This window comes from Sphaerodactylus townsendi, linkage group LG05, assembly GCF_021028975.2.
Source record: "Sphaerodactylus townsendi isolate TG3544 linkage group LG05, MPM_Stown_v2.3, whole genome shotgun sequence".
NCBI classification, from domain to species: domain Eukaryota; kingdom Metazoa; phylum Chordata; class Lepidosauria; order Squamata; family Sphaerodactylidae; genus Sphaerodactylus; species Sphaerodactylus townsendi.
Genome location: NC_059429.1, coordinates 88,785,587 through 88,811,811, shown reverse-complemented (window position 1 = coordinate 88,811,811; position 26,225 = coordinate 88,785,587). Strand labels below are relative to the sequence as shown.

The window sequence follows — 26,225 nt, the reverse complement described above, 5'->3', positions numbered from 1 at the left end:
ATGTGTTTGCTGATGTATAATGAATGAAGAACACAAAAAATAGGAAAAAAATTACAACTCTATGGCATCATAATCAACATGCACACAAACCCCACATTGAATTCAGTTTGCCTGCCACTAGAGAAGATTAAAAATTGCAAGCTTATTTTCTCCAGGTGGTTCTTCTACCAGATAATTTGACACAAGAACTGACAGAAACTGCAAGTTATTGAAAGTTATCAAAGGACAAGCCATTCTCAAGCCTTACTTAAAGCACAAATGTGCCTTGATTACAGGCAGTAGTGCTTGCCTATATACGATCCTCATTCTAGTTACACCAGACAAGTAAAGCAAGGATAACTTGGACAGTTACTACTCAGGGCACACCACAATGGACCTACATCAGTGGTTTAAGAGAGCATCTGCCCAGTGCCTTTTGTGGGACTTAATTTACTAATCAACCCTTTTCAGTCACATAGATAGAAAAAAGATTGTGCAGTTCTCCCAATATGTGCAATTACCATTTTGTCTGAAAGGGGAAACACTCATATTTTCAGCCTTAATACAGAATAGAGAGGTTGCTCTTAAACATTTTTACCTTCTTCAGATACTTCAGACCACTCTGGATTGGGAAATTCATACTGACCCATCCGAATCCGTTTCTTCATGCCAGGAGAAATGGCCAGGCCGTGGTTTGAATAGAAAGGGGGATACCCACACAACCTGAACAAACACAGAAACAGTGCAATGATATGAAGAATGGAAGTCAGAGCTGGATGCTAAAATGATTCAATGCAAATATTTTGACCAACTCAAACTCTTCAGCTTATAATATAAATTCCAGTAGATATATTGCCCTAAACTGTCCTGAGAGCAGCAGTGGGGTAGTTGTTAAAAGGAGGTGTACTCTAATCTGGAGGAACTGGGTTTGATTCCCCCCTCCGCCGCTTGAGCTGTGGAGGTTTATTTGGGGAATTCAGATTAGCCTGTGCACTCCAACACACGCCAGTTGGGTGACCTTGGGCTAGTCACAGCTCTTTGGAGATCTCTCAGCCCCACTTACCTCACAGGATGTTTGTTGTGAGGGGGGAAGGGAAAGGAGTTTGTAAGCCCCTTTGAGTCTCCAACAGGAGAGAAAGGGGTGATAAAAATCCAACACTTCTTGTTCTATTTGGTAGGCACCAGTCTTAGAAATACATTTCAAGCCACACAAAAAGCAGATTGTACACAGACTACACTTATACACAAAGAAAATGGCAAGTATCCTGTAACAGTTTCAGCAATTTGCTATTCCATGGCAGGAATGAATTATCTATTGTGGGTTTTCTGGGCAATGTGAGGCTGTGGTCTGGTAGTTTTTCTACTAATATTTTGCCCACATCTATAACCGACATCTTCAGAGGCATGTCATGGTAAGATGTGTTTCTCTCATGGAATTTTTGTTCAATTTTGTATTCATTTCACAGGTGGAAGGGTGGGTGTGAGGCCCACACGTGCAAATGTGCCTCACACACACACACACACCTCGCAACTGTGAGATGGACAAACCATATACTCCACCGCACAATCTCTCCACACTGTGCCAAGGAGAGAATTGTATCTTACTGTGACGTGCCTCTGAAGATGCCAGCTGTAGATGTGGGTGAAACATTAGGAGAAAAACTACCAGACCATGGCCACACAGCCCAGAAAACCTACCACAGCCAACTTGATATTCACTTTGTGACCATCTTGGAAATTTTCACCAGTTTGACAATATATCCTGTACTTTTTATCCCAGCACTCATGGGAAATGTTCCTCAGCTGAATAAGGGAATGCTGACTCTAAATAGAAATGCCAAGCTTCTCTGTGTAGTGGCTCAGTGAATTCTCAGGTCACGGAATATCTAACTTTGGAGTGTTTTGCAACTCTGCCAACAATGCCAGGCAACACAGCATAGTTCTGTATAGCAGAAATAGCTTACTTACAAAATATACATGATGACACCAAGAGACCACATGTCACAGGACTTGTCATATTTCTCTGGTCCCAGCACCTCTGGGGCTAGAAGGAGGGAAATGAAAGACACAACATGGTTATAATTTCAAAAGAAAGAGAGATGCCACTAAGCTGTGAAGCCTCCTCCATCTTGACAAGGCTCACAGATGCAGAAGGGAGTGGCCTGACAAGTGAGGAAGATGGTGAAGGAAGAAGGAAATTATCAGGAAAGTCCATGAGGGCAAGAAATCCCTTTCTGCTACAACCCTTGACCTTCATGGGACTGGTGACTTACTCATGAGTCAAAATTAAGGTCCGTGAAAGAGGCAAGAGAGCTAGGAAATAGATATGCTTGGAGGAACACATGAAGAGTTAGATGCATGGGAGGGCTAAGGAAGTCAGAACTCACTGTGTCCCCACTGTTAGAAATAGAGGCTGGAATCTTGAAGGAAAAGAAATAACTAAGGCCGATTCCACACGAAGGCGGAAGTTTCCGACGCCGACCCGACGACGCTGGGACCATCAGACCCCGGTCACAGAAGCAACGAACAGCCTTCGGCACCCTTGAGGTACCGGCGCCCGGCCGAAGCATGTCCCCGGGCCTCCGGCGTGTCGCCGAGGCCTGGGGACACGCCCCAGCCCTGCAGCCTGCTCCAGCGGCGCAGGGCGGGGGGAAGTGTCCCCAGGCCACCGGCGATCGCGCCGGAGGCCCAGGGACAAGGTAGAATGCCAGGTGGGGGGCGTGTCGTGAAAGCAGCTGCCCGTTGGCACCGACAGCGGCTTCACGGCAGCGACTGGCACAAGAGCGCTTCTAAGCGCTCTGAGGGAAGCGCCGGCAGCGTTAGCGAGAAGCGGTGCCGCTTCATGCCTGTGCGAATGGCGGCCTGGAGACGGCATTTTTGCCGTCTCCAGGCCGCCATTAATTGCCCGTGCGGAAACGGCCTAAGTGTCTTTAAATTCCTTCCTGAGGTCAAAGAAACTTCAGACCTTTCCTTAGTTAAACTTTCCATTGTCCCACTGCAGAACATTTCACGTTTGCTATCACTGTGCTTCAACAAAGTCTTATACCTTCCTCCAGACTAAGGAATCTGTCCCGACTTACATAGATAGCTATTCTGCTGGAGGAAGAGCAACACACACTGGAGGAAAGCTCTCAACTTTGCTGAGTGGAATGGAAGGATACATGCCCATAGCTCTAGTATACCCAGTATGCTGCAGACAAAGCTATGGAGCTCCCTTTTTGTAGGCGCCAATGGGAGAAGAGCTCCTCTTTCAGGTTAGCAGGAGACACCATAATTATCACGAAAAGTCTTCCTGGAACCACAGGAGTGGCACAGCAAGAAGTGCTGCCTGGCAGATTAATAAAGCGGTGCCTTTCAAGAGCAGAGCATTTTTGCTTGCTTTACAAGAATACAATTTACAGAAATATGTATTGCAGGAGGACAAGCTGTCTATGCCTGGAAGAGCATATTGCCTTAAGCATATTGCCTGCAAGATCTGCAATTAGAACACGATTTACCAGGCACTTGGCTACCCATTATTAGTTGCTGGAAAAACCCATCACACTGAGACACTCAACTATAGAATGTTCCAACATTTGCAATCAAATGATACCAAAGAGACTAAGGCAGGCATCTAAAGCTTTGACCTGTGAAACTCAGTTGTGCAGCTTGTGTTCTAGTTTTTCTCTGAAAACCAGAACAGAACTTAATCTCAAAGATGTTTCAGATACTGAAAGTAACTGTTATTTCCTTCTATTTACACAATTTCAACTTTTTTTCAGAGAAAAAGCAGAGAGAGAGAGAGAGAGAGAGAGTAATAATTCAGTGATGTCTGGATTGATGATGAGGGGATTTCTCCATCTCTGCCCTGACTAGCATTTAGACCATCTTTAATTGACGTGTTTTTTTCTCCAATTATCTTCCTTCAAATTTCACAGAACTTTGATGAACGAACTCTAAGAATTGAGGGTGCTGGATTGGGAAAGGTGCTCCCATATATTACAACATAAACAACAATAAAATAACAGAGGTGTCGTCACTAAACAATTTTGAAAAACTACAAATATAAGATTTTCTCCAAGCAAGGGGATAATTTTGATTATTGGGGGTGGGTCTAGCATATTTGACTTCTACAATATAAGGGGGGGGATCTTGATAATTACAGCTGAAGGTCCTGTAAAAACCCCTTAAAGTGCTTTTTGACACTCACATGGGACATTTTGAAAGAATTTCTATTGCTTTTTCTGTTTGTTAATATTTGCAACACACAGTGTGATTTTTGTACCATTTCTGAAGCTCAGAGTTGCAGGTCTATATTGGGGGAGGTACAGGGGGAGGAAAATAAAAACATCCAAAAGTGCAAATCCCTCCGAGACTGGTCCCCAAATCTTCTACAGACTGAGTCTTGGTCTGAAGTTTAGCCAAACAGGGAAGGCCAAGATGTGACTGCAAATACTACCTCAATAGATGGGTTTTTGTTCAATTTTGTTGGATCTACTGATTTCTCCTACTAGTGCCTCCAAAGCAAGTAACAGATACTGCTCACTCAAGACCATTTTCTGTTGCTGCTCCCACTTTCTGGAATGGGCTTCTGGATGTAGCCCAAAAATCTCTGCCTCTCCCTATCTTTCAAAAAGATCATAAGGCTGTTCTGTTTGAGAGGATGTTTGCTTTAAGAGTATTCATTACACGCTGGTAACACAGGTGTTTTCCATACAGGGTCAGGGTTGTGTAATGTCCCCATTGCTGCTACAGTTGCTGATATACTGCTGTGGCAGTGGGGATTCCACATGGCAGACTTCCTTGTAGTGTCCTTGCCCTGTCACCACCACAGACCAATCCCCCAATTTCAGGTTTTGGACAATCAGCAGTTGTGTTATTACAAATTGCATATCTCGTCCTCTGAATTCCCAGTTTTCACCATCTGTAACATGTTGTAGAAGATGCTCAGTTGAAATTTTTGATTCTAGATTTATCTCTGACTATACACATGAGATTAGTATGCGGTCTGAAGCTCACCGTCCTCACATCGTGGAAAAAGGTGATGCTTTCCGTATGATGCACTTACCCACATAGTATGGTGTATAACATGGTGTAGCTAGGGAGTTATGTGTGGTGGTTTCTTTAGCAAAGCCAAAGTCTGTCAGCTTTAGTACAGCATTTGGCCTTTTTGAGGTGTATAGGAGGTTTTCTGGCTGCAAGACACAATAAGCAATAAGCCAAGTTAGGAGAATTCTGCTTTCTACATCACATTATAAACTAAGAACAGAATGCTCTGGTCATATCAGATGCCATCACAGAGAGTCATTTTATCTTACTCAAGTATGGATAAATGGGTCTTCAGTTTATAGAACAATTCACTGCTTACTTCTGGTATCTCTGCAGCACCTCTGCAGATTCTGTTTTAAGCTTTTAAGTACAGTATTAACAACACAACGTGAACTGTGCATACATATCCATGTTTATTACAGATGTACTTCAAAATTAATCACAACATCTTCCTGTCCCAAACTCATTTGTACAGTTAGCAATGCACTCATTTTATACACACACACACACTTGCAGAATGCCAGCTGTAACACAAGGCTATGCCTTGTTCTGCATGGACTCTACCTGGTCTATAACAAAAACACTCAAATATCACACCTGATAATTGTTAAGTGATAATGTCTGTAGTCTGTGCTTAATTGGCAAAATGATTTCATCGGCTTGTAACTATCACCTGATAGTAAGCTTGCTCTATAACTGTCTTTCAATAATTGTAATTAACCAACCCTTTTTCCTAATCTTTCTGGAAACTGCTCTATGCCAGCTTGCTTTTGCACCTTAGGATGATTTTTTTCTGATTTGCGTGCTACATGAAACATAAGGTTATGCTAAATATGGAAATAACCAAGGATGTCTATATATTACTAGTCTCACAGAAGTAAAAAGTCCTCCATTCTGCAATCATTCTCAAAGATAAACTCTTAGCAAGGACCAACTGAGTCTGCAATTCTTCTTCTGGGTAAACGGATAAACAACAGTTGTCTTCCTTAGATTACCGTATATACTCGTGTATAAGTCGACCCGCATATAAGTCAAGGCACCTAATTTTACCACAAAAACTGGGAAAACTTATTGGCCCGCGTATAAGTTGAGGGTGGGAAATGCAGCAGCTACTGGTAAATTTCAAAAATAAAAATAGATACCAATAAAATTACATTAATTGAGGCATCAGCAGGTTAAATGTTTTTGAATATTTATTTCAAAGAAAAACAGTAAACTAGCTCTGTAAGTGGAAAAGAGGGTCAACAAAAACAATATGGTCTCAACAATAACTTTAGAAGTACAAAAACCGTAGCTCAATCAGCAACCAAGCTAAAACACAAGAGTTAAAATCCTTCAAAACTGGATTTTTTGTCAGGGGAGGAATGTTTATATTAGCAGTACCAACATTTCAGAGCATCTTTAGGAGACCCTCCTGATGATACCACCTAGGTTTGGTGAAGTTTGGTTCAAGGGGTCCAAAGTTATGGACCCTCAAAAGGGTCGACTTATTGGACCCTTTTGGAAACAATGGGGAATGGGGCACTCCCTTTGGGGGTTCATAACTTTGGACCCCCTGAACCAAACTTTACCAAACTTGGGTGGTATCATCAGGAGAGTCTCTTGAAAGATCCCTGAAATTTTGGTGCCGCTAGCCTAAAAACGTATATGCAAGTATATACGGTATTTCTTGCTTATCCATAGTGGAATACCTCAATGCATTATCAACATTCAAATGAACAATCAAAACATTTGTAATCTGAGAACTATTATACACATTGTAAATCTTCTCTAATAATAATTCATCTTTATTTATTTATCAACTTGCAGATTGGTGTTAAATTATTGATGATGTAATTTGTTTTTGCCCTACAGTCATGTACTCTGTTTACTCCTCCATCACAAGACAACTTTGGAGGAGCCACTGTTGTAGTCATGCAATGAGTGCAATACCCCTGCTGGGAGGGGAGAGGCAGGGGGAGCCTTGCTGTTTTCCTCCCTAACTTTTTGGCTGGATGATAACAGGAACAGGAAATCAGATCAGGCAAAAATAGCTACTGCCAGAATAGTTATGGTATATTTACAAAAATCCCCCAAACAGCACTGCTGTTGAAGGTAGCTATGTACTTGATTGAAATGCACCACAAAGATGCCTCCCTTGTCCAGAACAAGGGGGTAAATAAATAAATTCTTAACCACTGTCTAGTACTTGTTTTTATTCTTCAATGTGGGGGCAGCCTCTTGAGGAAGCACCGCACATGCAAACACTGACTACGTTGATAAATTAAAAAGTACCTTAACATCACGGTGTGCAATGTTGATTGAGTGTAAATACTGAATGGCTTCTCCAATGCTCTTCATTATTTCAGAAGCCTCTGGAAAAGGTAAAGAACCAGTTTTTCTCTGTAGCTAAACAAGCAACAAACATCACGTATTCAGATGGAAGACACAAAATCACCATTCAAGTTTTGCAGCAGAGGTAATACAGAACTGCTGCCAAAAACTGGACAACATCTAAACAACTATTTATTGGGCTTTTCAGGATTCATTTCTGAAGCAACTGAGCATAACTGTCACCCTTCCCAAGATAAAATGTTGGTGTCTCACCTCAGTTATACTGAATAACATTTTACTGTACTTTTCCATTTTAATACAAAACACACATGAAACTGCCTTATACTGAAGCAGACAATCAGGCCATCAAGACAGTACTGGCTTCTGTATAAAACAACAGCTCTCTGGAGTATAAAACAGCAGCTCTCTGGAGTCTCAGGCAGATGTCTTTCACATCACCTATTGCCTGGAATTCAACTGGAGATGCCAGCAATTGAACCTGGGACCTTTGGGATGCTGAGCATAAGTGCTTCCATTGAGCCACAGAAAGTGGCTGAGCAACAAAATGTCACAACCTACTATCGGGTCCTGACCTAGGTCATGATAAGGGAAGCCAAATTCAAAGGAAAGGGCTTGGATTCTGGTTTGCTAATCTGGCTTTGCCACACAAACCAAACCATAGTAGGCTAGTTCAGATGCAACAACTGCAGTTTGCTGTGAAAGCCAAAGTAGTTAGCTCAAAGTGATGAGGCAGGTGAAGGAGGGGAAGACATGGCAAGAGTATGCCTAAAGTTCCTTCATAGGGTACCAAATCATAGTTTAGTGTTATATCTGAACGAAACCTGAGAGGAAAGCCTGAAGGTGGGGAGGAGGGAGCACAGAAGACTGTGTCTTATCCACAAACCTGCAAACCATGAAGGAGCTATTGTTTACTCCTGTTCTCAGAAGATAAATACTTTTGGCTAAAGTTTTTAAGACTTGTCTCATACAATGACCATGCTACAACCATGAAATGTACTAATACTTGTCAACTTTCAAGAACTCCTTTGTACCTCGTTCTGTGAAAGCTTGATCTCCTCTGTCCTGAATTCGACTGAAGAGTTCCCCGCCATCCAAACTGAAAGTAAGAAACAAGATCAGTTATAGGAACCAAGGGCATTTCTCAGGTCAAGACTATTACAGTGCAATCCAGAAAGTGGAGGGGGGAGGCAGTGTGACCTTAGTGTCAGTGTAAATGAAATTGTGCTGGGGCACTTACATCTGTGCTGGGGAGTGATGCAGGCATGGTGGCAGAACTCCCCTGGTGCAGGAGTTCACACTGCTAATGAAGGTGGCATTCCTGGGGACGGGGACAGCATTAGTTGGCTTCTTGAGGCCTTTTGGCTAGGGAACACCCCATCTGCCAGTGCAAATGTATACTGGCAAAAATAGTGGTGCAGTCCATAATGCTGCGTAGGCATTCATGGAGGAAGGAGGGGGGGTTGCTGTCAGCTTGCTGGCCACAGCGCAGCAATCTTCTTAGGAGGCGGCACAGCTGTACTGTGGCTGTCCTGTCCCTAGCCACAGCACAGCTACCTCTCTCTCCTCTGGATTACACTTTTAGTCCTTGTGTTCCTAATCTTACAAATGCATGGCTTTTCCAAATTCAATGTGATTTTGTTCAGTTTTGTACACTTTTATATAAATATTGGAAAAGCTGAGTGGCTGGTGGACTTCAACCAAAGCACTTTACCAAATTTTATAGTATATTTTAAAGAAATGTTTAATATTTAAATGGATGGGTTATAAATCAAGCTAATACTGGGGTCACACATTTATAGATAGTGTTGTTATAGCTGATTTGTTTTAATATATTGTCTTAGTATATACATATATAGACATGGTTTTTATGTATAGCTTTGGTCCAGATATAACTTTTGTTTCTTTGATATGGCAATTTTAAATTTGTTTTGTTTTTCATTCTGGTTATGGACTGTAAAAATTATTTCTAGACAGACAGACCCATTTCCCTCACAATGATTCGTATTGTACTGTATTTTCCAGTATCTGGAAACATTTGTGCTTGCAGTTATACACCCAGTCATACACATAGCATGAGAATTACTCAGTGTTTTTTTTTAAATCAAACGCACTCTGTACACAGGCTGAATGGGCATTCACTATAACTTGTGAACAGGGTTATAGTCAGCAACATTCTAGGGACTCAGGCAAAGCTCTCTCAAGCATTGCAATCTGCGGCCTAGAAATAACAATGCCAAGGATTGAACCTCAGTGGGGTTTTCTACATGCAAAGCACGTGTGCTGCCAATGGCAATCGAAGGAACAGCATTACCCCCCCCCCCCCCAATGAAATCACAAGGCTGTAAATACATCCAGTGGTGAGATTCAAATAATTTAACAACCGGTTCCGGTGGTGGGATTCAAATAATTTAATCACTGGTTTGTTTACAAGCACTATTTAAACAACCGGTTCTGCCGAAGTGGTGCGAACCTGCTGAATCCCACCACTGAATACATCCCATCATGCTTCTGGTCACCGTGGACCCTGCCTACTTCCATTCTAAGTTCTCTGGGGGCTCAGATTTTCCTCAGTCATGACTGTGAAAGTAGTAATTTATACCCAGTCTCCACCCATCACAATAATATGATCACCACAAAGCAGGAAGTTTTCAAAGTTCATTGCAATAAGACTCCATCACACAAGGGGAGAAAGTATGTTAATAAATTCTGCAAAGTTTATAGCTGGGGACAGTCTAAGGGAAAAACTGATATAATTTTGTTTTAAGTTCCTGTGGAAGGAGCCAAAAAGGAACAAAATGCCACCAAAAAGAGAAAGCATTTGTTATAATCCCTTACAAAGACCAACAAATTAATATTGGTATAGATTTCATACTTGGAAACCAAACCTCCAAATGTTTTGTTACACAGTGTTCCCATGGATCACTAACACTCACCATTCCATGACTATCAGGAGACATTTTCGTCCTTGGTAAAGATTTTCATAGACATCCATAATTTTCACAATATGGGCACACTGAGACGCCCTCCAGTGGAGTTCCACCTCCCTGCGAGCTTTTGGACAGTCTTGCAGCATCTGTAAAACAGACGAAAAAGGAATGTTTTCCAAGGATTTAAATGGCACTCTTGTTGATGTTATCTTTGACTAACAATTGGTATCCTTTAATTTATTGTTCCCCCAGGTTCTGCAGAACATGAGAACAAAGCTTTAAAAGTGTAACTGAATGCATGTCAAGATTTTCTGTGTGTTAACTAAACTTTAACCCTTGTGCCATGGTGATAAGGTAACTGATGTCCAATGCCTAAAGATCACTAAGCATACAAACCACTAGAGAAACTAGTAGAACCCTAAGTAAAAGTTTAGACAACTTGATTAATTTCTTTAAACAGAATTGTGAAGGTATCTCAAAGGTATCTCGAAGACATTTTTGTAACGTATGTCAGATTTTTAAAATTTCATACAAAACCCCAAACTATCAGATGAACATCTTCAAATGAATGGAAATATAACATAAATTGTCCAAGACGCAGAACAGAACTCATAGCTCATCAGGCATATGCCCAGACTTTTCAGTCTGAGTACAAAATTATTGTGCCACTCTTTAAATCCAATCAATGTTCCCAAGAGCCATGTGATGTGATTGCTCTGGTCATGGTGTCATGTGATCGCTTAGCACTTTAATGAGTCACAAAAATGTACAAACTCTCTCCATTGATAACTAAAGTGTGTGTCACAATATAGTGGTTCCCAGCTTGGGTACATTACCCACAGGGCAGTGATGAGATTCAAATAATTTAACAACCGGTTCTGGACTTCCAGTGGTGGGATTCAAATAATTTAACGACTGGTTTGCAGCCCTAATGACAGTTTTAAGTATAAAAAAAGATATACCGAAAGGTAGTTTATTACTTAAATAATACTTAATACTTAAATAAGAACAATAAAAGAGGTACACAATTCTAGATTATGTTATAAGAAAGAGTTTTAAAATATTAATTTTATAAAACTGCTTGAAAAACACGGATCCTCATGATTTTTGCACTAAGTCATCCCAAAATCACCAGCACATCACAACTCCAGCCATTAGCCACATGTCTGAACACAACAATCACACATCCCACATTTTGTGGTGCCACAGTGGCACAAAAACCTGCTTGAAAACCATGGATCCTCATGGATCCTCATGATTACCCCTTATCACTTGAACATCACAGTTCATATCCCTAGACATATGTCTGAACACAATAATCCTGCATCCCATGCTCTGTGGCACCACAGTGTGGTTAAAACACATGGATTCTCATGGATCCTCCTGATTTTTGCACTTGGTCACCCCAAAATCACCAGCACATCACAGCTCATGCCCCTGGCAATATGTCTGAACAGAACAATCACACATCCCACGCTCTGTGGCACCACAGTGGTGCAAGAACCTGTTTGGAAAACATGGATTCCCCATCAGTGGCGTACCTAGGCAAACTGGAGCCCTGGGCAAAACCTAAGTTTGATGCCCCCCCCCCCCCATGGGCGGCCACCCTCTCCCACCGTGACCAAACAATGATTTTTTTTCCCACCAGGTCATTTCAAAGTCACCATCACATTATAGAACATGCCCCAACTCACAAATCTGAACACAGCAATGGGTCATGTCATACACCAGAAATATTTTTTGGAAAACATTTTCAAAATGCTTTCAAAATGTTTTATTACTGCTATGAAAGCATTTTATTGTGTTGTATCCAGTCCCCCTAATTGGGGGAAACAGCATCACTTTCAATGTTATTTAAACTGGGGACCCCAGATTCTCCCTAAGGTGGATTTAAAAGGAGAATCTGGGCTCCCTAGTTTAAACAAGTGATGCTGGAATCCATCCCCAAACAGCATTATTTTCAATGGTGTTTAAACTGGGGAGCCCAGATTCTCCTTTTAAATCCACCTTAAAGGGAGAATCTGGGGTCCCCAGTTAAAACAACATTGAAAATGATGCTATTTTGGGATGGGTTACCCCCCCCCCACCCTGAAACAGCATCATTTTCAATATTTAAACTGGGGACCTCAGATTCTCCCTTTAAATCCATGCTGAAGGGGGTGGATTTAATAATAATAATAATAACCTCTATTAGGCATTGAGAGAATAAAAGAAAGAAAACAAGCACTGGCAGGAAGGGGGTGGATTTAAAAGGAAAATCTGGGGAAATTTAGGGGGTGCCTGCTGTCAGGGGTGCAATTATTAAGATAGCAGCACCAAAATTTCTGAGTATCTTCATGAGACCCTACTGATGATACCACCCAGGTTTGGGGAAGTTTGGTTCAGGGGGTCCAAAGTTATGGACCCTCAAAGGTGTAGCCCCCATCTCCTATTAGCTCCCATTGGAAACAATGGGGGATGGGGGCACTCCTTTTGGGAGTCCATAACTTTGGACTCCCTAAACCAAACCTCACCAAACCTGGGTGATATCATCAGGAGAGTCTCCCAAAAAATCCCTGAAATTTTGGTGCTGCTAGCCTAAAAACTGCGCCCTCTGCAAGGCAAAAACAGAAAAACACTGAAAATACCAAAAAAAATCCCACAAATGAACCTGCAGTTTTTTTGCCCCCCACAATGGGGCGCCCTGGGCAACTGCCCAATTTGCCCAATGGTAGGAACGCCTCTGATCCCCATTGATCCACGGATCCACATATCTGAACACAATAATCCTGCATCCCATGCTCTACGGCACCACAGTGGCACAAAAATGTGATTAAAACACATGGATCCCCACAGATCCTCCTGATTTTTGCACTAAGTCACCCCAAAATCACCAGCACAAAACAGCTGAAGCCCCTGGCCACATGTTTGAACACAACAATTATGCATCCCACGCTCCATGGCAAAAGGCAGTGAATTAGAAAAGAGTCAGAAAGACACACACACCCCTCTCAAGGCCGCATCTATGGGAAATCGTGCATGGGGCAAGCTCAAATCCCACCCCCCCAGCCATGCCACCCACCCTGTGTGCCCACGTTAGAAGACCAGACAAATATGAACTTAATCAAAATATATCAGACCGGTCAAATAATCACGGCAACCCCAACTGTTTCAGCTTGAGCATGCTCTCCCCCAAACAGAAGGATTCACAGAGATGTTTACTTCAATGGGAACTCTGTTCAGCAGTTACTGAAAAAATGAAAATACAAAACAGAACTCACTGTTGCTCCAGTGTGCCAGAGACTTTGATATTTCCCAGCCCCCAACAATGCAGAAACAAACACCAGCCACGTGGAAATTTACTCTGCACATGCTCGGTGGTGCTCGTTCCTTGCTTTCTCAGCCCGTTCTTGCCTGTTAACCTGGGAGCAGACAACTGGCTAATGAGAAGAAGGCTCATTTGCATACAGGCTCTGAGGACGCTGGGGGACAGTTTGGAGGAAATATCTTTTGGGAGGGTTAGAGAGGGATGAAAGGAGGGGCAAATTACAAAATAGTGATTTACATAGATGCCCTGAGGATGCTGTGTAGAATAAACTTTGAGACTCACCATAACTTAAAAGGTTTGCTGATTGTGGAGAGATAAAGTTCTATTTATATTAACAAAGTCCTGGCAATACTGAGTCTATCAGTGAAGCCACCTCAATAGGCAGGGCTCTCCCAGCCCAACCATGGGACAGCCTGACCATGGCATATTGCAAAAGTTCAATTAGTGGAGTTTCATTTGTATTGACTATTTGTCATATGCAACTTGTCATATTATGAACATATGTTTATAAACAAAACCTGGTGCAACCTGGTTTAACCTTTTTAAATCTGTGGGTCTGTTCAGCATTTTGCAGAGGATGCTGACAAGACAAAGATCTTAAGACCTGGTCATGAAATATCTGCTCCCCCCCCCCTTTTTTTTTTTTAAAACATCCAGAATGAAAGTTTTGGAGAACCTGAAAGGTTACACACTGTTGTCTGTCATTTAAGTAGTCTCAATAAAGGATATTACAAGGAATTTTGTTGTTGCTTAGGATCTGTTCAGTATTTTATATTTTAACATTCTACCATATCCCTCACACCTTACTTAAATTCTACAGAATTACTGTGTATAATTTAATTTTTTTCATGCAGCAACATGAAGTAGATTAAGCTGAAGAATATGGTCCGAGGCTGCTCTGAGATTTTCACATAATAAACATAAGTTTGAACCATTTTTACAACGGACAACCTAAACAACAAGCCCTAAAGTAAAATTCTCAGGGGACTGCTTGTGCAGAATGTATAACAACTGATCAGATGATCAAAGATGAATGCATACATTGCCATCTTGTGGTGAACTAGTGGAATTATAACCAGTTGGTTTTGGCACCAGAACTCTCCAGATGCACACCACCAGAGGCTGAATGGTTGTTTTGCCAGATTAAACATAATCTGGGAAAATTAATATGCCTAATGCAATCCCAGAAATCTGCTGGAGGACTGATTATAGAAACATTTAGAAAAACAGAACCTTCATATTTATATAATTAAAAGAACTGGGAACGTATTTAATATTACAGTTAATTTGCAATTAAATCCACTAACCAGAAAAAAGTCACACTGCAATCTGCAAATGGATTCAATTGTATTAGAAATAGAACAATAACAGGCAAAATATAAAGTGATCTGTCTTTGTTTGTTCCCAACCATCAGGAGACTAAACCATAAGAATTGGGTATTTTGACTTTGCACCTGAACTCCAAAGCCTCATTTTGTCAGTTGCTCAGTGAAGAGCAGGTAACGCCAGGGATTATTTTAAGCAGCTTGGTACTGATGGCCATCAGTGGCAGTTTAGTAGATGAGTGACTAGTTCAATAAAATGTTTAAATCATTACAAGTGTTTTAAACAACTAAATTAACATAATCCATTTGATTAGACTGATTTCATGAGGAGGTTTTGCCATACCCTATTCAATTTAGATTTGTCAATTTGATCAACAAAAAAGTATATTTATATTTTGCAATCCTTTCTTCTTTTGTAGGCCTAGAGTTCGACTTCCCGTGATATGCAAAGACCAAATTAGGAGGGGTAGCTAATACCACAGAGGACAGAGTCAGGATTCAAAATTACCTGGACAGATTAGACCTGGACCAAAACAAACAAAATAAATTTCAACAGAGATAAATGTAAGATACTGCACTTAGGCAGAAAAAATGAAATGCACAGATAAAGGATGGGTGACACCTGGCTTGACAACACTACATGTGAAAGGGATCTGGGAGTCTTAGAACACCGCAAACTGAACATGAGTCAACTGTGTGATGCGAAAGACAAGAAAGCCAGTGCGATTTTGGGCTATATCAATAGGAGTATGATGTCAAGATCAAGGGATGTAACTGTACTTCTCTATTCTGCATTGGTTAGACCTCACCTGGAATATTGTGTACAGTTCTGGGCACCACAATTCAAGAAGGACATTGACAAACTGGAACGGGTCCAGAGGAAGGCAACCAAAATGGTAAAAGGTCTGGAATCCATGCCCCACGAGGAGAGACTTAGGGAGATGGGTATGTTTAGTTTGGTGAAGAGAAGGTAAAGAGGTGAACATGTTTAGCCATGTTTAGATATTTAAAGGAATGTCATGTTGGTAAGGGAGCAAGCTTGTTTTCTGCTGTTCCAGAGACTAGGACCAGGAGTAATGGGTTCAAGGTGAAGAAAAAGAGATTCCACCTAAACATCAGGAAAAACTTCCTGACAGTAAGGGCTCTTCGACCGTGGAATGAGATACTTCGGAGTATGGTGGAGTCTCCTTCTTTGGAGGTTTTTAAAGAGAGGATGGATGGTCATCTGTCAGGAGTGTTTTGATTGTGTATTCCTGATTGTAGGGGATTAGACTTGATGGCCTTTGGGGTATCTTCCAACTCTATGATTCTATGAATTTTAGCCACACTTAACAAAAGAAAAATAATATTCTGAATTTCCTTTGGGAAGATAGAAATTTAACTTAGAAATGTAATATCAGTTAAATATGGAAAATCTGTATCTAATCCATTTTTCAAATGCTCTACAATTGATGCCTAATAATTCTTTGCTTGTTTGCATGTCCACCACATCCACAAATAGTATGTATTAGGTGTTTGTAAGTAAGGGATTTTTATTTTGTTTTTTGCCAGAGCTGAGAATAATGCTTCAAGAAGCCTAAAATACTTTACTCTCCTTGGAGAATAATGATGTTTTAGGATGTTCCAAAACAGAAGTTATGCTTGGGGGAAAAAACCCATAGTGGTCAAACTCTAATCAATCCCATGCTTTATGAGTGATACTGGCAGGGACCCATTTGATGAAACCTCAACTGACTAAGCATATTCTGTATTTATTCATTCTGAAGATGGACAAAGCTCTTGTAAACTTTTAGCAAGCAGATTCGCAAAAGGACAAACTGACACATATAACTGACATGAAAGTTCCCCACACAATTTTGTCAAAACAATTGAGTACCCAAACACTGGAAATGAACCAAATGTTGGAAATCAAATTCTGGAAACTCAGAAAATGGCTTCATCACAGGGCCAACAACGCCATCTAGTGGCCAAATAGCAGGATTAGAGTAACCTAAAAGCAAACATAACCATGGATTTAGTCACCTCTGAGCAACCTCTGAGCACTACAGAAAGCCACACAACTGCACACACTTCACTGGACTACAGAGTTTGGGGAGAACAACATTTTCAACCTTCTTTGTGCAAGAAAGAATGCTTGATGAGGGCAGATGGACTCAACCAGGGCATTACGCCCCCCCCCCCCCTCATACTGATTATATAATATGTTGACCAGTCCTTTTCCTAAGGGTGGTTTTCTCCTTCTTCCTGGCCTTCTAGGTAGTTTTTCTTAGAAGGCCAGGAAGTAGGAGAAAACCGCCCTCTGCTTCCTCCTGCTCCAGTCCTGCCTAATAACCAATCAGTGCTTCACAGAAAAGTCTTTCCATGTTGTACTGATATGGAGGGGACATAATGAGTCAGGCTGTTTCCTATTCCCTTTCTGATTATGCTACCTGAAGGATTTTCTTCCCAAGCAGCAGCCTGTTGCGTCTATCAGAACAAATCTGCACTCAAGACCCTGTTAGTATGTATGAATCATTTTCACCGGATTAGACAGACATTAAAAGTGTGCCTCTGCTTCCTACAGAACATTTTTACAATCCATTTTATTTTCATTGGTTGTTTTCTTGATATTTGCTGAGTTGTTTTCATTGCTTTGTTGGGGTGGGGGAAATCCCTTTTGAAAGGTGAAATATAAATTATTTAAATAAAACAAAACAAGTTGTACTTTCTGAAACATATGTGCCCAAACAGTGGCATGCTTCTCATTTTTCCACCATTGTGTCTTGAAACACTGCTGCTTATTTACTTAAACAACCAATTCCACCTTCCAAAGGTGATACGAAAGGCAACTTCTTTCTAAACAGAATCTTAGCAGCTTTTCCAGTATGACGAGCATATAGCTTTAACAAGACCACTTCCTTCGTTTTGCTAGGGAATATTTAATAGCTGTATATAAGAGAAAAGAGGGAGTCTCTCCTGGGTTTATAGTCTGTTACTTTGACAGCATAAACAAGACAGAGGTAATTAAACACAGTAGGCTTAAATACAGAATATCAAAGTATCCAATTTGAAAGCTTTTGTTGTCTGCCTGATTGCATGCAAGGCTTCTGTATTACATCTCCTGTTGTATTTGCCTTTTTAATTTTCTTACTCAGATTGTCAAGATTACAACCACCTGCCACAACATGGGCAAAGGACCATTTGAATGAGTCTCTGTTGACACATGTGCTTAATTTAAATACTCTGAAGTATGACATACAATCTCTGGAAAAGTTCCCAACAATCAACCAGTATGCAATACAGTGCTAAATTGCCAATGGATGGCTTATAGCTCTGTGACTGAATATATTCTTTCCATATATCACATCCCATGTTGGACTGGAAAGGCCTCAGAGAGCCACCACTAGTCAAAGCAGAAAAGTCTGTACTAGTTATTCTGATTGATTCAGTACTAGCCAGCATTGGATGTTCATATGTAATCCAGAGGATGGGTTTTAAAAGGGGAAAAACCCCACTGTAGGCTACTTATGCATGTCTGGTCACCTTTGCTCTCAGCATGCATTCCTGAGGGTTTGATTTTCATTAAAGCATGCTCTTCCACCTTTCCAGCATTCATCCCACTACAGATCTGAGAAGCCGACGGTTCTGAAGAGCTGTTTAAGTACAACTTTTTATGTCACTTAACAGGGAAAGAGCAACAGAACACATTGGTTTAAGCTTGTGTCAGGTTTTCTGGCTCCTCTCCACATCACAGTAGCTCTTCCCACCAAGCACGTAGGTAACGGGGGGGGGGGGTTCTCGGGTTTGAGCCCTCCCCATTCATGTCCGAAGCTCCGCCCACCCATTTGTGGGTTTTTAAAACATTTTAAGTGTTTTTCGATTTTTGGCCTGCAGGGGGCGCATTGTTTGGGCTAGCAGCACCAAACTTTCAGGGATTGTTTGGGACTCTCCTGATGATACTACCCAGGTTTGGTGAGGTTTGGTTCAGGGGGTCCAAAGTTATGGACTCCCAAAGGGGGTGCCCCCATTCTCCATTGTTTCCAATGGGAGCTAATAGAAGATGGGGGCTACTCCTTTGAGGGTCCATAACTTTGGACACCTCTGAACTAACCTTCACCAAACCTGGGTGGTAACATCAGGAGAGTCTCTTACTGATACCATCCAGGTTTTGTGAAGTTTGGTCCAGGGGGGGTCCAAAGCTATATAGACTTCCTGGTGTGCCCCATCCCCCATTGTTTCCAATGGGAGGTAATAGGAGATGGGGCTACACCTTTGAGGGTCCATAACTTTGGACCCCCAAACCAAACTTCACTAAAACTGGGTGGTATCATTAGGAGAGTCTCCTAAAGATACCCTAAAAGTTTGGTGCTGGTAGCTTAACAATTGCACCCCTGACAGCAGGCACCCCCGAAATTTCCTTTTAAATCCACCCCCTTCGGCATGGATTTAAAGGGAGAATCTGAGGTCCTCAGTTTAGAACAGGGGTAGGGAACCTGCGGCTCTCCAGATGTTCAGGAACTACAATTCCCATCAGCCCCTACCAGCATGGCCAATTGGCCATGCTGGTAGGGGCTGATGGGAATTGTAGTTCCTGAACATCTGGAGAGCCGCAGGTTCCCTACCCCTGGTTTAGAAGAAGAAGAAGAAGAGTTTGGATTTATATCCCCCTTTCTCTCCTGCAGGAGACTCAAAGGGGCTTACAATCTCCTTGCCCTTCCCCGCTCACAACAAACACCCTGCGAGGGGGGTGGGGCTGAGAGAGCTCCGAGAAGCTGTGACTAGCTCAAGGTCACCCAACTGGCGTGTGTGGGAGTGTACAGGCTAATCTGAATTTCCCAGATAAGCCTCCACAGCTCAAGCGGCAGAGCAGGGAATCAAACTCGGTTCCTCCAGATTAGAAAGCACCTGCTCTTAACCACTACGCCACATTGAAAGTGATGCTGCTGTTCTCATTTGTAGGGATAATCCAACTCTCAAAACAGCATCACTTCTCTAATGTTATTTAACTGGGGACCCCAGAGCCTCCCTTTAAGGTGGGATTTCAGTGCAGGAATTTGGGCTCTCCAGTTTAAACACCATTGAAAGTGATGCTGTTTGGGGGTGGATTCTAGCATCACAGCAGCTGCCCGGGGGGCAGGGGGGGGGGACTCAGATTTTGCACCGGGCTCCATTTTCCCTCTACGCCTCTTCCCAGAGGGGAGGGCAGAAGGAACTGCCAGCTGCCGGCTGGGAGCCCAGCTGGTGGGGGCAGAGGAGGGCAGGGCGGGGGAGTCTGCCGTCCCTGGCCTTGGAGAGCTGCTTTTATAAGCGCTAGGCCGGGGGCGGGGCTTGGGGAGGCGTGGCCACACCCTAGGGGCGGGTGGGGGTGTGGCCCCACCCCGAACCCCCCCCCCCATAAAAAATCTATACCTACGTCCCTGCTTCCCACTTTCAGAATGATCAGAAGGGCTGCTTGTTTTTTTTGTTTTGTTTTTAATGCTCTAGAGTACCCAGCGGAAAAAAAGGGGTTTTGCTCACCTGTAAGTCCCCCACAATTATCCTTAGTCAGTCTTGCAACAGAAGCTTCCCAGGATTTCACTGCTGGCCCCTGCTCTCCCCTCCATTTCCTCAGTCATACAGAAATGCAGAAGCAGCTAGGGAAGAAATGGCTGATTGCCTAGGCTGGTGATATAGGGTGAGAACAGGAATCCACAGGAAAACCCCACAGTGAGGCAAACAGCCACAGGGTAAGTAGGGCATGCATAAAAGGCCTATGTGCATATGTCTGCATGTTAAGTGCCATCAGGGTGCTTCTGACTTATGGTGATCCTATGGATTAATGACCTCCAAAACTACCTATGTGTCTGTGTTGACAAGTCACAGCTAACATACAGCAACCCCTGAAGGGTTTTCAAGGTAAGAGATGTTTGGAGGTTGTTTGCTATTGCCTTCCTCCAATGGGCTGAGAAGAGTTCTGAGAGAACTGTGACTGGTCCAAGATCACCCACCAGGCTTCATAGGGAGGAATGGGGAATCAAAACTCAGTTCTCAGATTAGAGGCCACCACTCTTTTATACCACACTGGCCCATCATACATGAAATACTTACCTCAGGCCTCTTAGCTGTGCAGTGGGGCTGTAATGGGGTCTCCTTGTGTTTCTCTGTTTACATGTAAGAAGGCAGTCTACAGCCTGCAGCGCAGCTTTTCTGCTGAACGCTGCAGGGCCTGTGCTTCTCCCAGTTTTCTTAATTTCACCCATCAACAGCCTTAAACGCACAGATCTCATCACATTCTGAAGTTTCAACACTATTTTCTCCTCCTTCCTTCCCATCCCCTCTCTCTCTCACACTGCTGCAAGAGAAGAAAAGAAAACAGAGTCTTGTCTGAAACAAAGTTTGTAAAGTTCTCCTGATCACCGGGTTGGCAGAAGCAGAGTGGGAGAGGGTAAATAGAGCCGAAAATATGCCCTGCTTATCCTGTTCCTTGCAAAAGCTCTCTCTGTTGTTATTACTTTGAGATATCAATCTCTCAATATATGCATTTAAGAGAAGATGAAAGCAGCCCGCAGCATGGAGGGAAGAAAGGGGGAAGATGTGCAAAGCGGTCAGAGGGAGTGGGAAGGTTGAATATGGGCAGAGGGAAGATGTCTAGGGCAAAGCTGTGCTCACTGGCAAATCTGCCCTCTCTGGCAATGAAGCAAATTAAAAGTCATGCTAAAAGTGGTGTTGCTTGCCATGGAGAGAATGGAGAGTGAAAGCAGAGCTCTAGGAAACAGTTCTATACAAGAAATCTTGCCAAGACAGACAGTTGCCCCCATCGCACAGCAGGCACACTGTGCATAATTGGCCACTGGGTCTCTAAACATCCCTGTAAATTCCCCACAGTGATCTTTGTAAACCTAAATGACAGTGTACCCCACAATTCTGATCAAAATTTGATTCCTAAAGTCTACCCTACCAGCTACAATAGTTAACCAGAATCACTATCTTTGATGTATTTCTGAATACCAGGAGCTAAGGGCGAACAAAAAGGAAACACAGCTGCACTCCAGCTTGTTTTTCCTCCATAAAAATCCTGTCCATTTTTCACTTTGCAGGTTTTCCCCAACAAAGAAAGGAAATTTTCCTTTTTTCTTAAACAGACAGCACCCTAGTAAGAATGCCTATTCGTCCACCTCCTAGAACTTAGAGAGCAAAATCATGGAATTCAAAGTAAGAGCCAGACCCAGGTGGGTTTTGCTACTGTCCAATCAGTTGCCAGGACCACTCAAACCTTCCCCACACAACAGCACAAATGATCATGTGTTTCTTTGGGACCTACTGCAAACTCTTTTAATGTTCTTGGTACTTTTAACAAATCCTAAAGTTTTTTTTTAATCAACCAGATTCAAAGCATTAATCTTGATTTCCTCCTTTGTTTAAAATGGTAGGCTCAGCCTGCTGTGTTCACTGTAGCAGAAGCAGCAAGTACTGCTCTAATACAAGAAGCCACTTCACTAAGTTCTGAAGAGAAGCAGAGGGAAAAAGAAGAGCTGCGTTCATTTACCAGAGGGCACTGCTGCCTTTTGGAGTTACACTGAAAGCTCAATGCTGTCAGCAATCCCTGCACAGAAGGCAGATGAAGAGGCTCCCTTGGAAGCCACACTACAAACAGCAATGTCAGACCAACAAGTGTATGACAGCTTGTGGAAAGAATGCAGCACGTGGTCAGTGGAGTATGCAAGAGAGCCAGCCACCAGGCATACACTTTGCACAGGGTCAAGAGGGGGAGAGTGGAAGGCGCTGGCTGAGGGAAGACACATTCCAAAAGGCTGTCAAAACCTATGCTGTGCAAGAAAGGTGGGGGTGAGGTCGCTGAGATTTTGGAATATGTCATAGTGGATAAAATTTTTAGCTTGAAAGAAGAAAAAAATGGTTCCTTGACATCAAGAGCTTATTCAGATGATCAGTAAATGCATGGTCTAATAGTATTTAATCTGTTGTACAATAATCCTAAAAGATAACAGTGTGATATCCAAGGTCATATATACTCTGAGCTTTTAAAATGGGCATTAAGTTTGACTCCAAGGATTTTGCCTCTTTTCCTATTTCATTATTCTTTCTTTCTTTCTTTCTTTCTTTCTTTCTTTCTTTCTTTCTTTCTTTCTTTCATGGGAGGTGCAAAGAGTTATATATATATTGAAACCCTGCCTACATTTGGCAAAAATCTAATTTTGCCTTCTATTTAGCTTCTGCGCATACATTCCTGACATTCTACAATACACTGCCACTGAACATACGGATGCCCATAAGTATATATGACTTTTACAGAAAATTAGATATATTCATCTATGGAACAGAGGTTCCTCAATGGCTGCTAACCATGAATAACAGAACCTCCATATGCACACGCCTCTGTGCAACACAGGAAGCTGGATTAGATGGACCACCAAACAGGTCCAGTAGGACGCTTTATGTTCTATACAGCCACAAGGAATAGTGACGTCCTTTTTTTCACAAGAAAGGCTGAATTCTGAACTTAGTACCCTCATACTAAACTAGTCTAGGTATCATAGCTATACTATGGTTTGTTTGGTGACTGAGACTGGCTTGCACAGTGTTATTGGTGACCCGCCAAAGTGGAGATCATACCATTTCACAGATAATAATTGTTTGTCTTCTCTAGCACGGGACACCAGCACCAACTTGAATTCACAAAAAGAAATGCAATCAAGATTATCACAAGAATGGAGGCCCTCTTAGTGGCTCAATCAGTGAGTCTCATTTAACTTAACCGAAAGAAAACAGAAACGTTTGTAGCATTCTTTTAAAAATATCTGGGCAATTAAAACAGGGGAGAGTTTCTGACTTATTGGGTAAAGAATGCTGATAGAGCAAGAGCTCATTATTATAATTAGCCATGTGATTCCCTGCCCAATGAGGGTACATCACAGTGACCAGGTAAGCAGCTAAGGGCCAAAGTACCTCTTTCCAGCTCTATCCTAATGCCGTTGTCCATTGTGAGAGATAGAAAATACAACACAGTGCTCAGGCAGATGTGCTCAAATCTCTCATTTCAATCTGTTTGGTGACACACAGCAGCACTATGGCAACTGCCACTCTCATTTCATCCCCTTGCTGGGGGTGGGGGGGTCAAAATCATCAGTCATCGCTGCAGAACATCTGTGGAGATCCTGGGTGAGCAGATCATAGAAACAACAGTTTATTGTGATCAAGCAATAGGGAGGGAGATGTATCTGTTTGTGGAAGAGTCTGTTGTAGGCTTCTTATCTAATCATGTGACTAGAACAACACACTGCATTTAGGAATAAAATAAATGCCAAAAGAGATTTATCACTGTGAATATAACAAACAGTATTGTTGGCATCATAACTGCTTTGAGGATAAGGAAACAGGAAACACTGGTCCTATAAATAGCAAAGGAAATAATAAAGTCATCAAAGACGTGAGGAAGTTACTGCCTAGTCTCCCATGAACAGCCTGTGAAACTGGGAGGCTCCCAAGGTGCCCACCCAAAAAAGTATGACCTTTAAGTCTGAAGGTCAGGCTGCTGGAATGGTTCTCTCATTATTAACAGCTTGCATGCCAAAGCTTTACTGCTGGACCTACCAGGCATTTGGGGTGGAGCTCTTACAAAGGGACAACAAGGTTTTATCATAGAGAAAGTTTCTCAACTGTATTCTTAACATATTTTTCCTCTCATAGACTAATAGAGTAGCTTAGTCTTACTGAAGCATTGTGCTAGGCCTTAGGCGTATATCTGAAATGCAGTAGAAATATCTCCAGTTTATTAGAGTTCACACAAAATGATCAAACCAAATGGCCTCACTGTCTGTTGCTTTCCCTCAAAAAATGGACATAATCAAGTTGATCAAGTTGGGTACAGCTCAACACTTTTCTTTTCAGAAGATGGATATGTGTCTTGGTTGCCCTCTTAAGAGAAATGAGTGTTTGCCCAGTTGGGTACAAACAAATAAATAAAGCATCACTCATTGGGGAGAGGGGGTGCTGAACCTCCTTTCATGGCTTTATCCTAATCTGAGGTAAGAAATCAGTAAACCAATGATAGGTTCTTGCAAGAAACAATTTTGCTGCTACTAGGTTCTCTACAGGAAGAATTCTGACAATGCCATTCTAAGTAATTAAGAAGTAGTGGAGCTCAAGAGAAGAGAATGGCTTCAAAATGCCCATTTTCAAAATGCTGTGTCAGGTATGCTAACCACTGTTAATGCTTGATTTAAGAGCTTTCAGGAGTCAGGCCTTTAATTCAGTGCTGTAGGCCATTAATTAAATATGCCACCGGTCACTGTGATGAAAAGCCGCACTATGAAATCACTTAAAGCTAGCTTGGCTCAAGCTACAAGATAAAATGTGGTTCAGTGGTTGAGAGGAATTTTGTAATATGGAAGAAACCACATTTCTGCTGAAAACTTATTTGATTTGTTTCTGATTCTAATTAAAGACTCCACAGTGTTTGACACTAGGTTCTTATCCCTAACTAGCCAATGCCCTACCAGAACAGCAGGATGTGTCAAACCTCCTACATCTACATGTGTTTATTTAAAATATTGTTGTGACAGGGACCCTGAAACCATGGCAACTGTTTATTTTCGCAAGAGAGGGAGAGTAAGAGAAAACAGCAGTGAAAGGAGCCAATTTGGCCTACTTGTCAAAGGAACTGATGAATGCACATCATAAAACCTAAGAGAGACAGCCATGGCCTACATGCCAAAGAACCTCACTGCCAGAGTTTAGAGTATCTCCCACAAAGGGCAGGATTCCTAATTCTGGATTGATGGATCACAACAACCCCATGAGGTAGATTAGCCTGGTCCAAAATCGCCCTGTAAGCTTCCACAACAAGATGGGGATTCAACCCTAGGTCTCCCAGAGCCTGCTCTGAAGCTCTAACTCACAGGTGTAAACTCGCAGCCCTCCAGATGTTATGGACTACAGTTCATGGACTCCAGCATCATGCTGGCAGGGGATGATGGGAACTGTAGTCCATAACATCTGAAGGCCCCGAGTTTGACACCTATGCTCTAACTACTACACTACATCGATTCCCATCAGGTGGCTGCTACTGAAGAGTAGCAAGCAGCCAGGTCTAGTTGAATCATGCAAATTGGATGGTATGAAGTCACCCGGAGGTTGCTGCCAGGCTTAGGGTTGCCAATGTCCAAAGGGGAATTACAGTTGAACTCCAGAAGATAGAGATCAATTCCCCTGGAGAAAATGTCTGCTTTGGAGGGTGATGTATATCATTATATGCATCTGAAACTTCTTCCCTTCCCAAACTGTGCCTTCTCAGACTCCACCACAAAATCTCCAAGAATATCCCAGCTTAGAGCTGGCAACCCTACAGGC

The 26,225-nt window shown here is 42.3% G+C and overlaps 1 protein-coding gene across 1 annotated transcript in view; it reads right to left on the bottom strand.

The window, feature by feature from the left end:
* MAPKAPK2 (MAPK activated protein kinase 2) overlaps positions 1 to 26,225 on the bottom strand; it is a 96,423-nt gene that overhangs the window by 3,845 nt on the left and 66,353 nt on the right. The window contains exons 2-7 of the mRNA XM_048497596.1: positions 10,275 to 10,414; positions 8,373 to 8,437; positions 7,282 to 7,361; positions 5,027 to 5,153; positions 1,948 to 2,023; positions 578 to 702 (exon numbers count right to left, since the gene is read on the bottom strand). Of these exons, the coding sequence (XP_048353553.1) occupies positions 578 to 702; positions 1,948 to 2,023; positions 5,027 to 5,153; positions 7,282 to 7,361; positions 8,373 to 8,437; positions 10,275 to 10,414 (613 nt within the window). The remainder of the gene's footprint in view (positions 1 to 577; positions 703 to 1,947; positions 2,024 to 5,026; positions 5,154 to 7,281; positions 7,362 to 8,372; positions 8,438 to 10,274; positions 10,415 to 26,225) is intronic.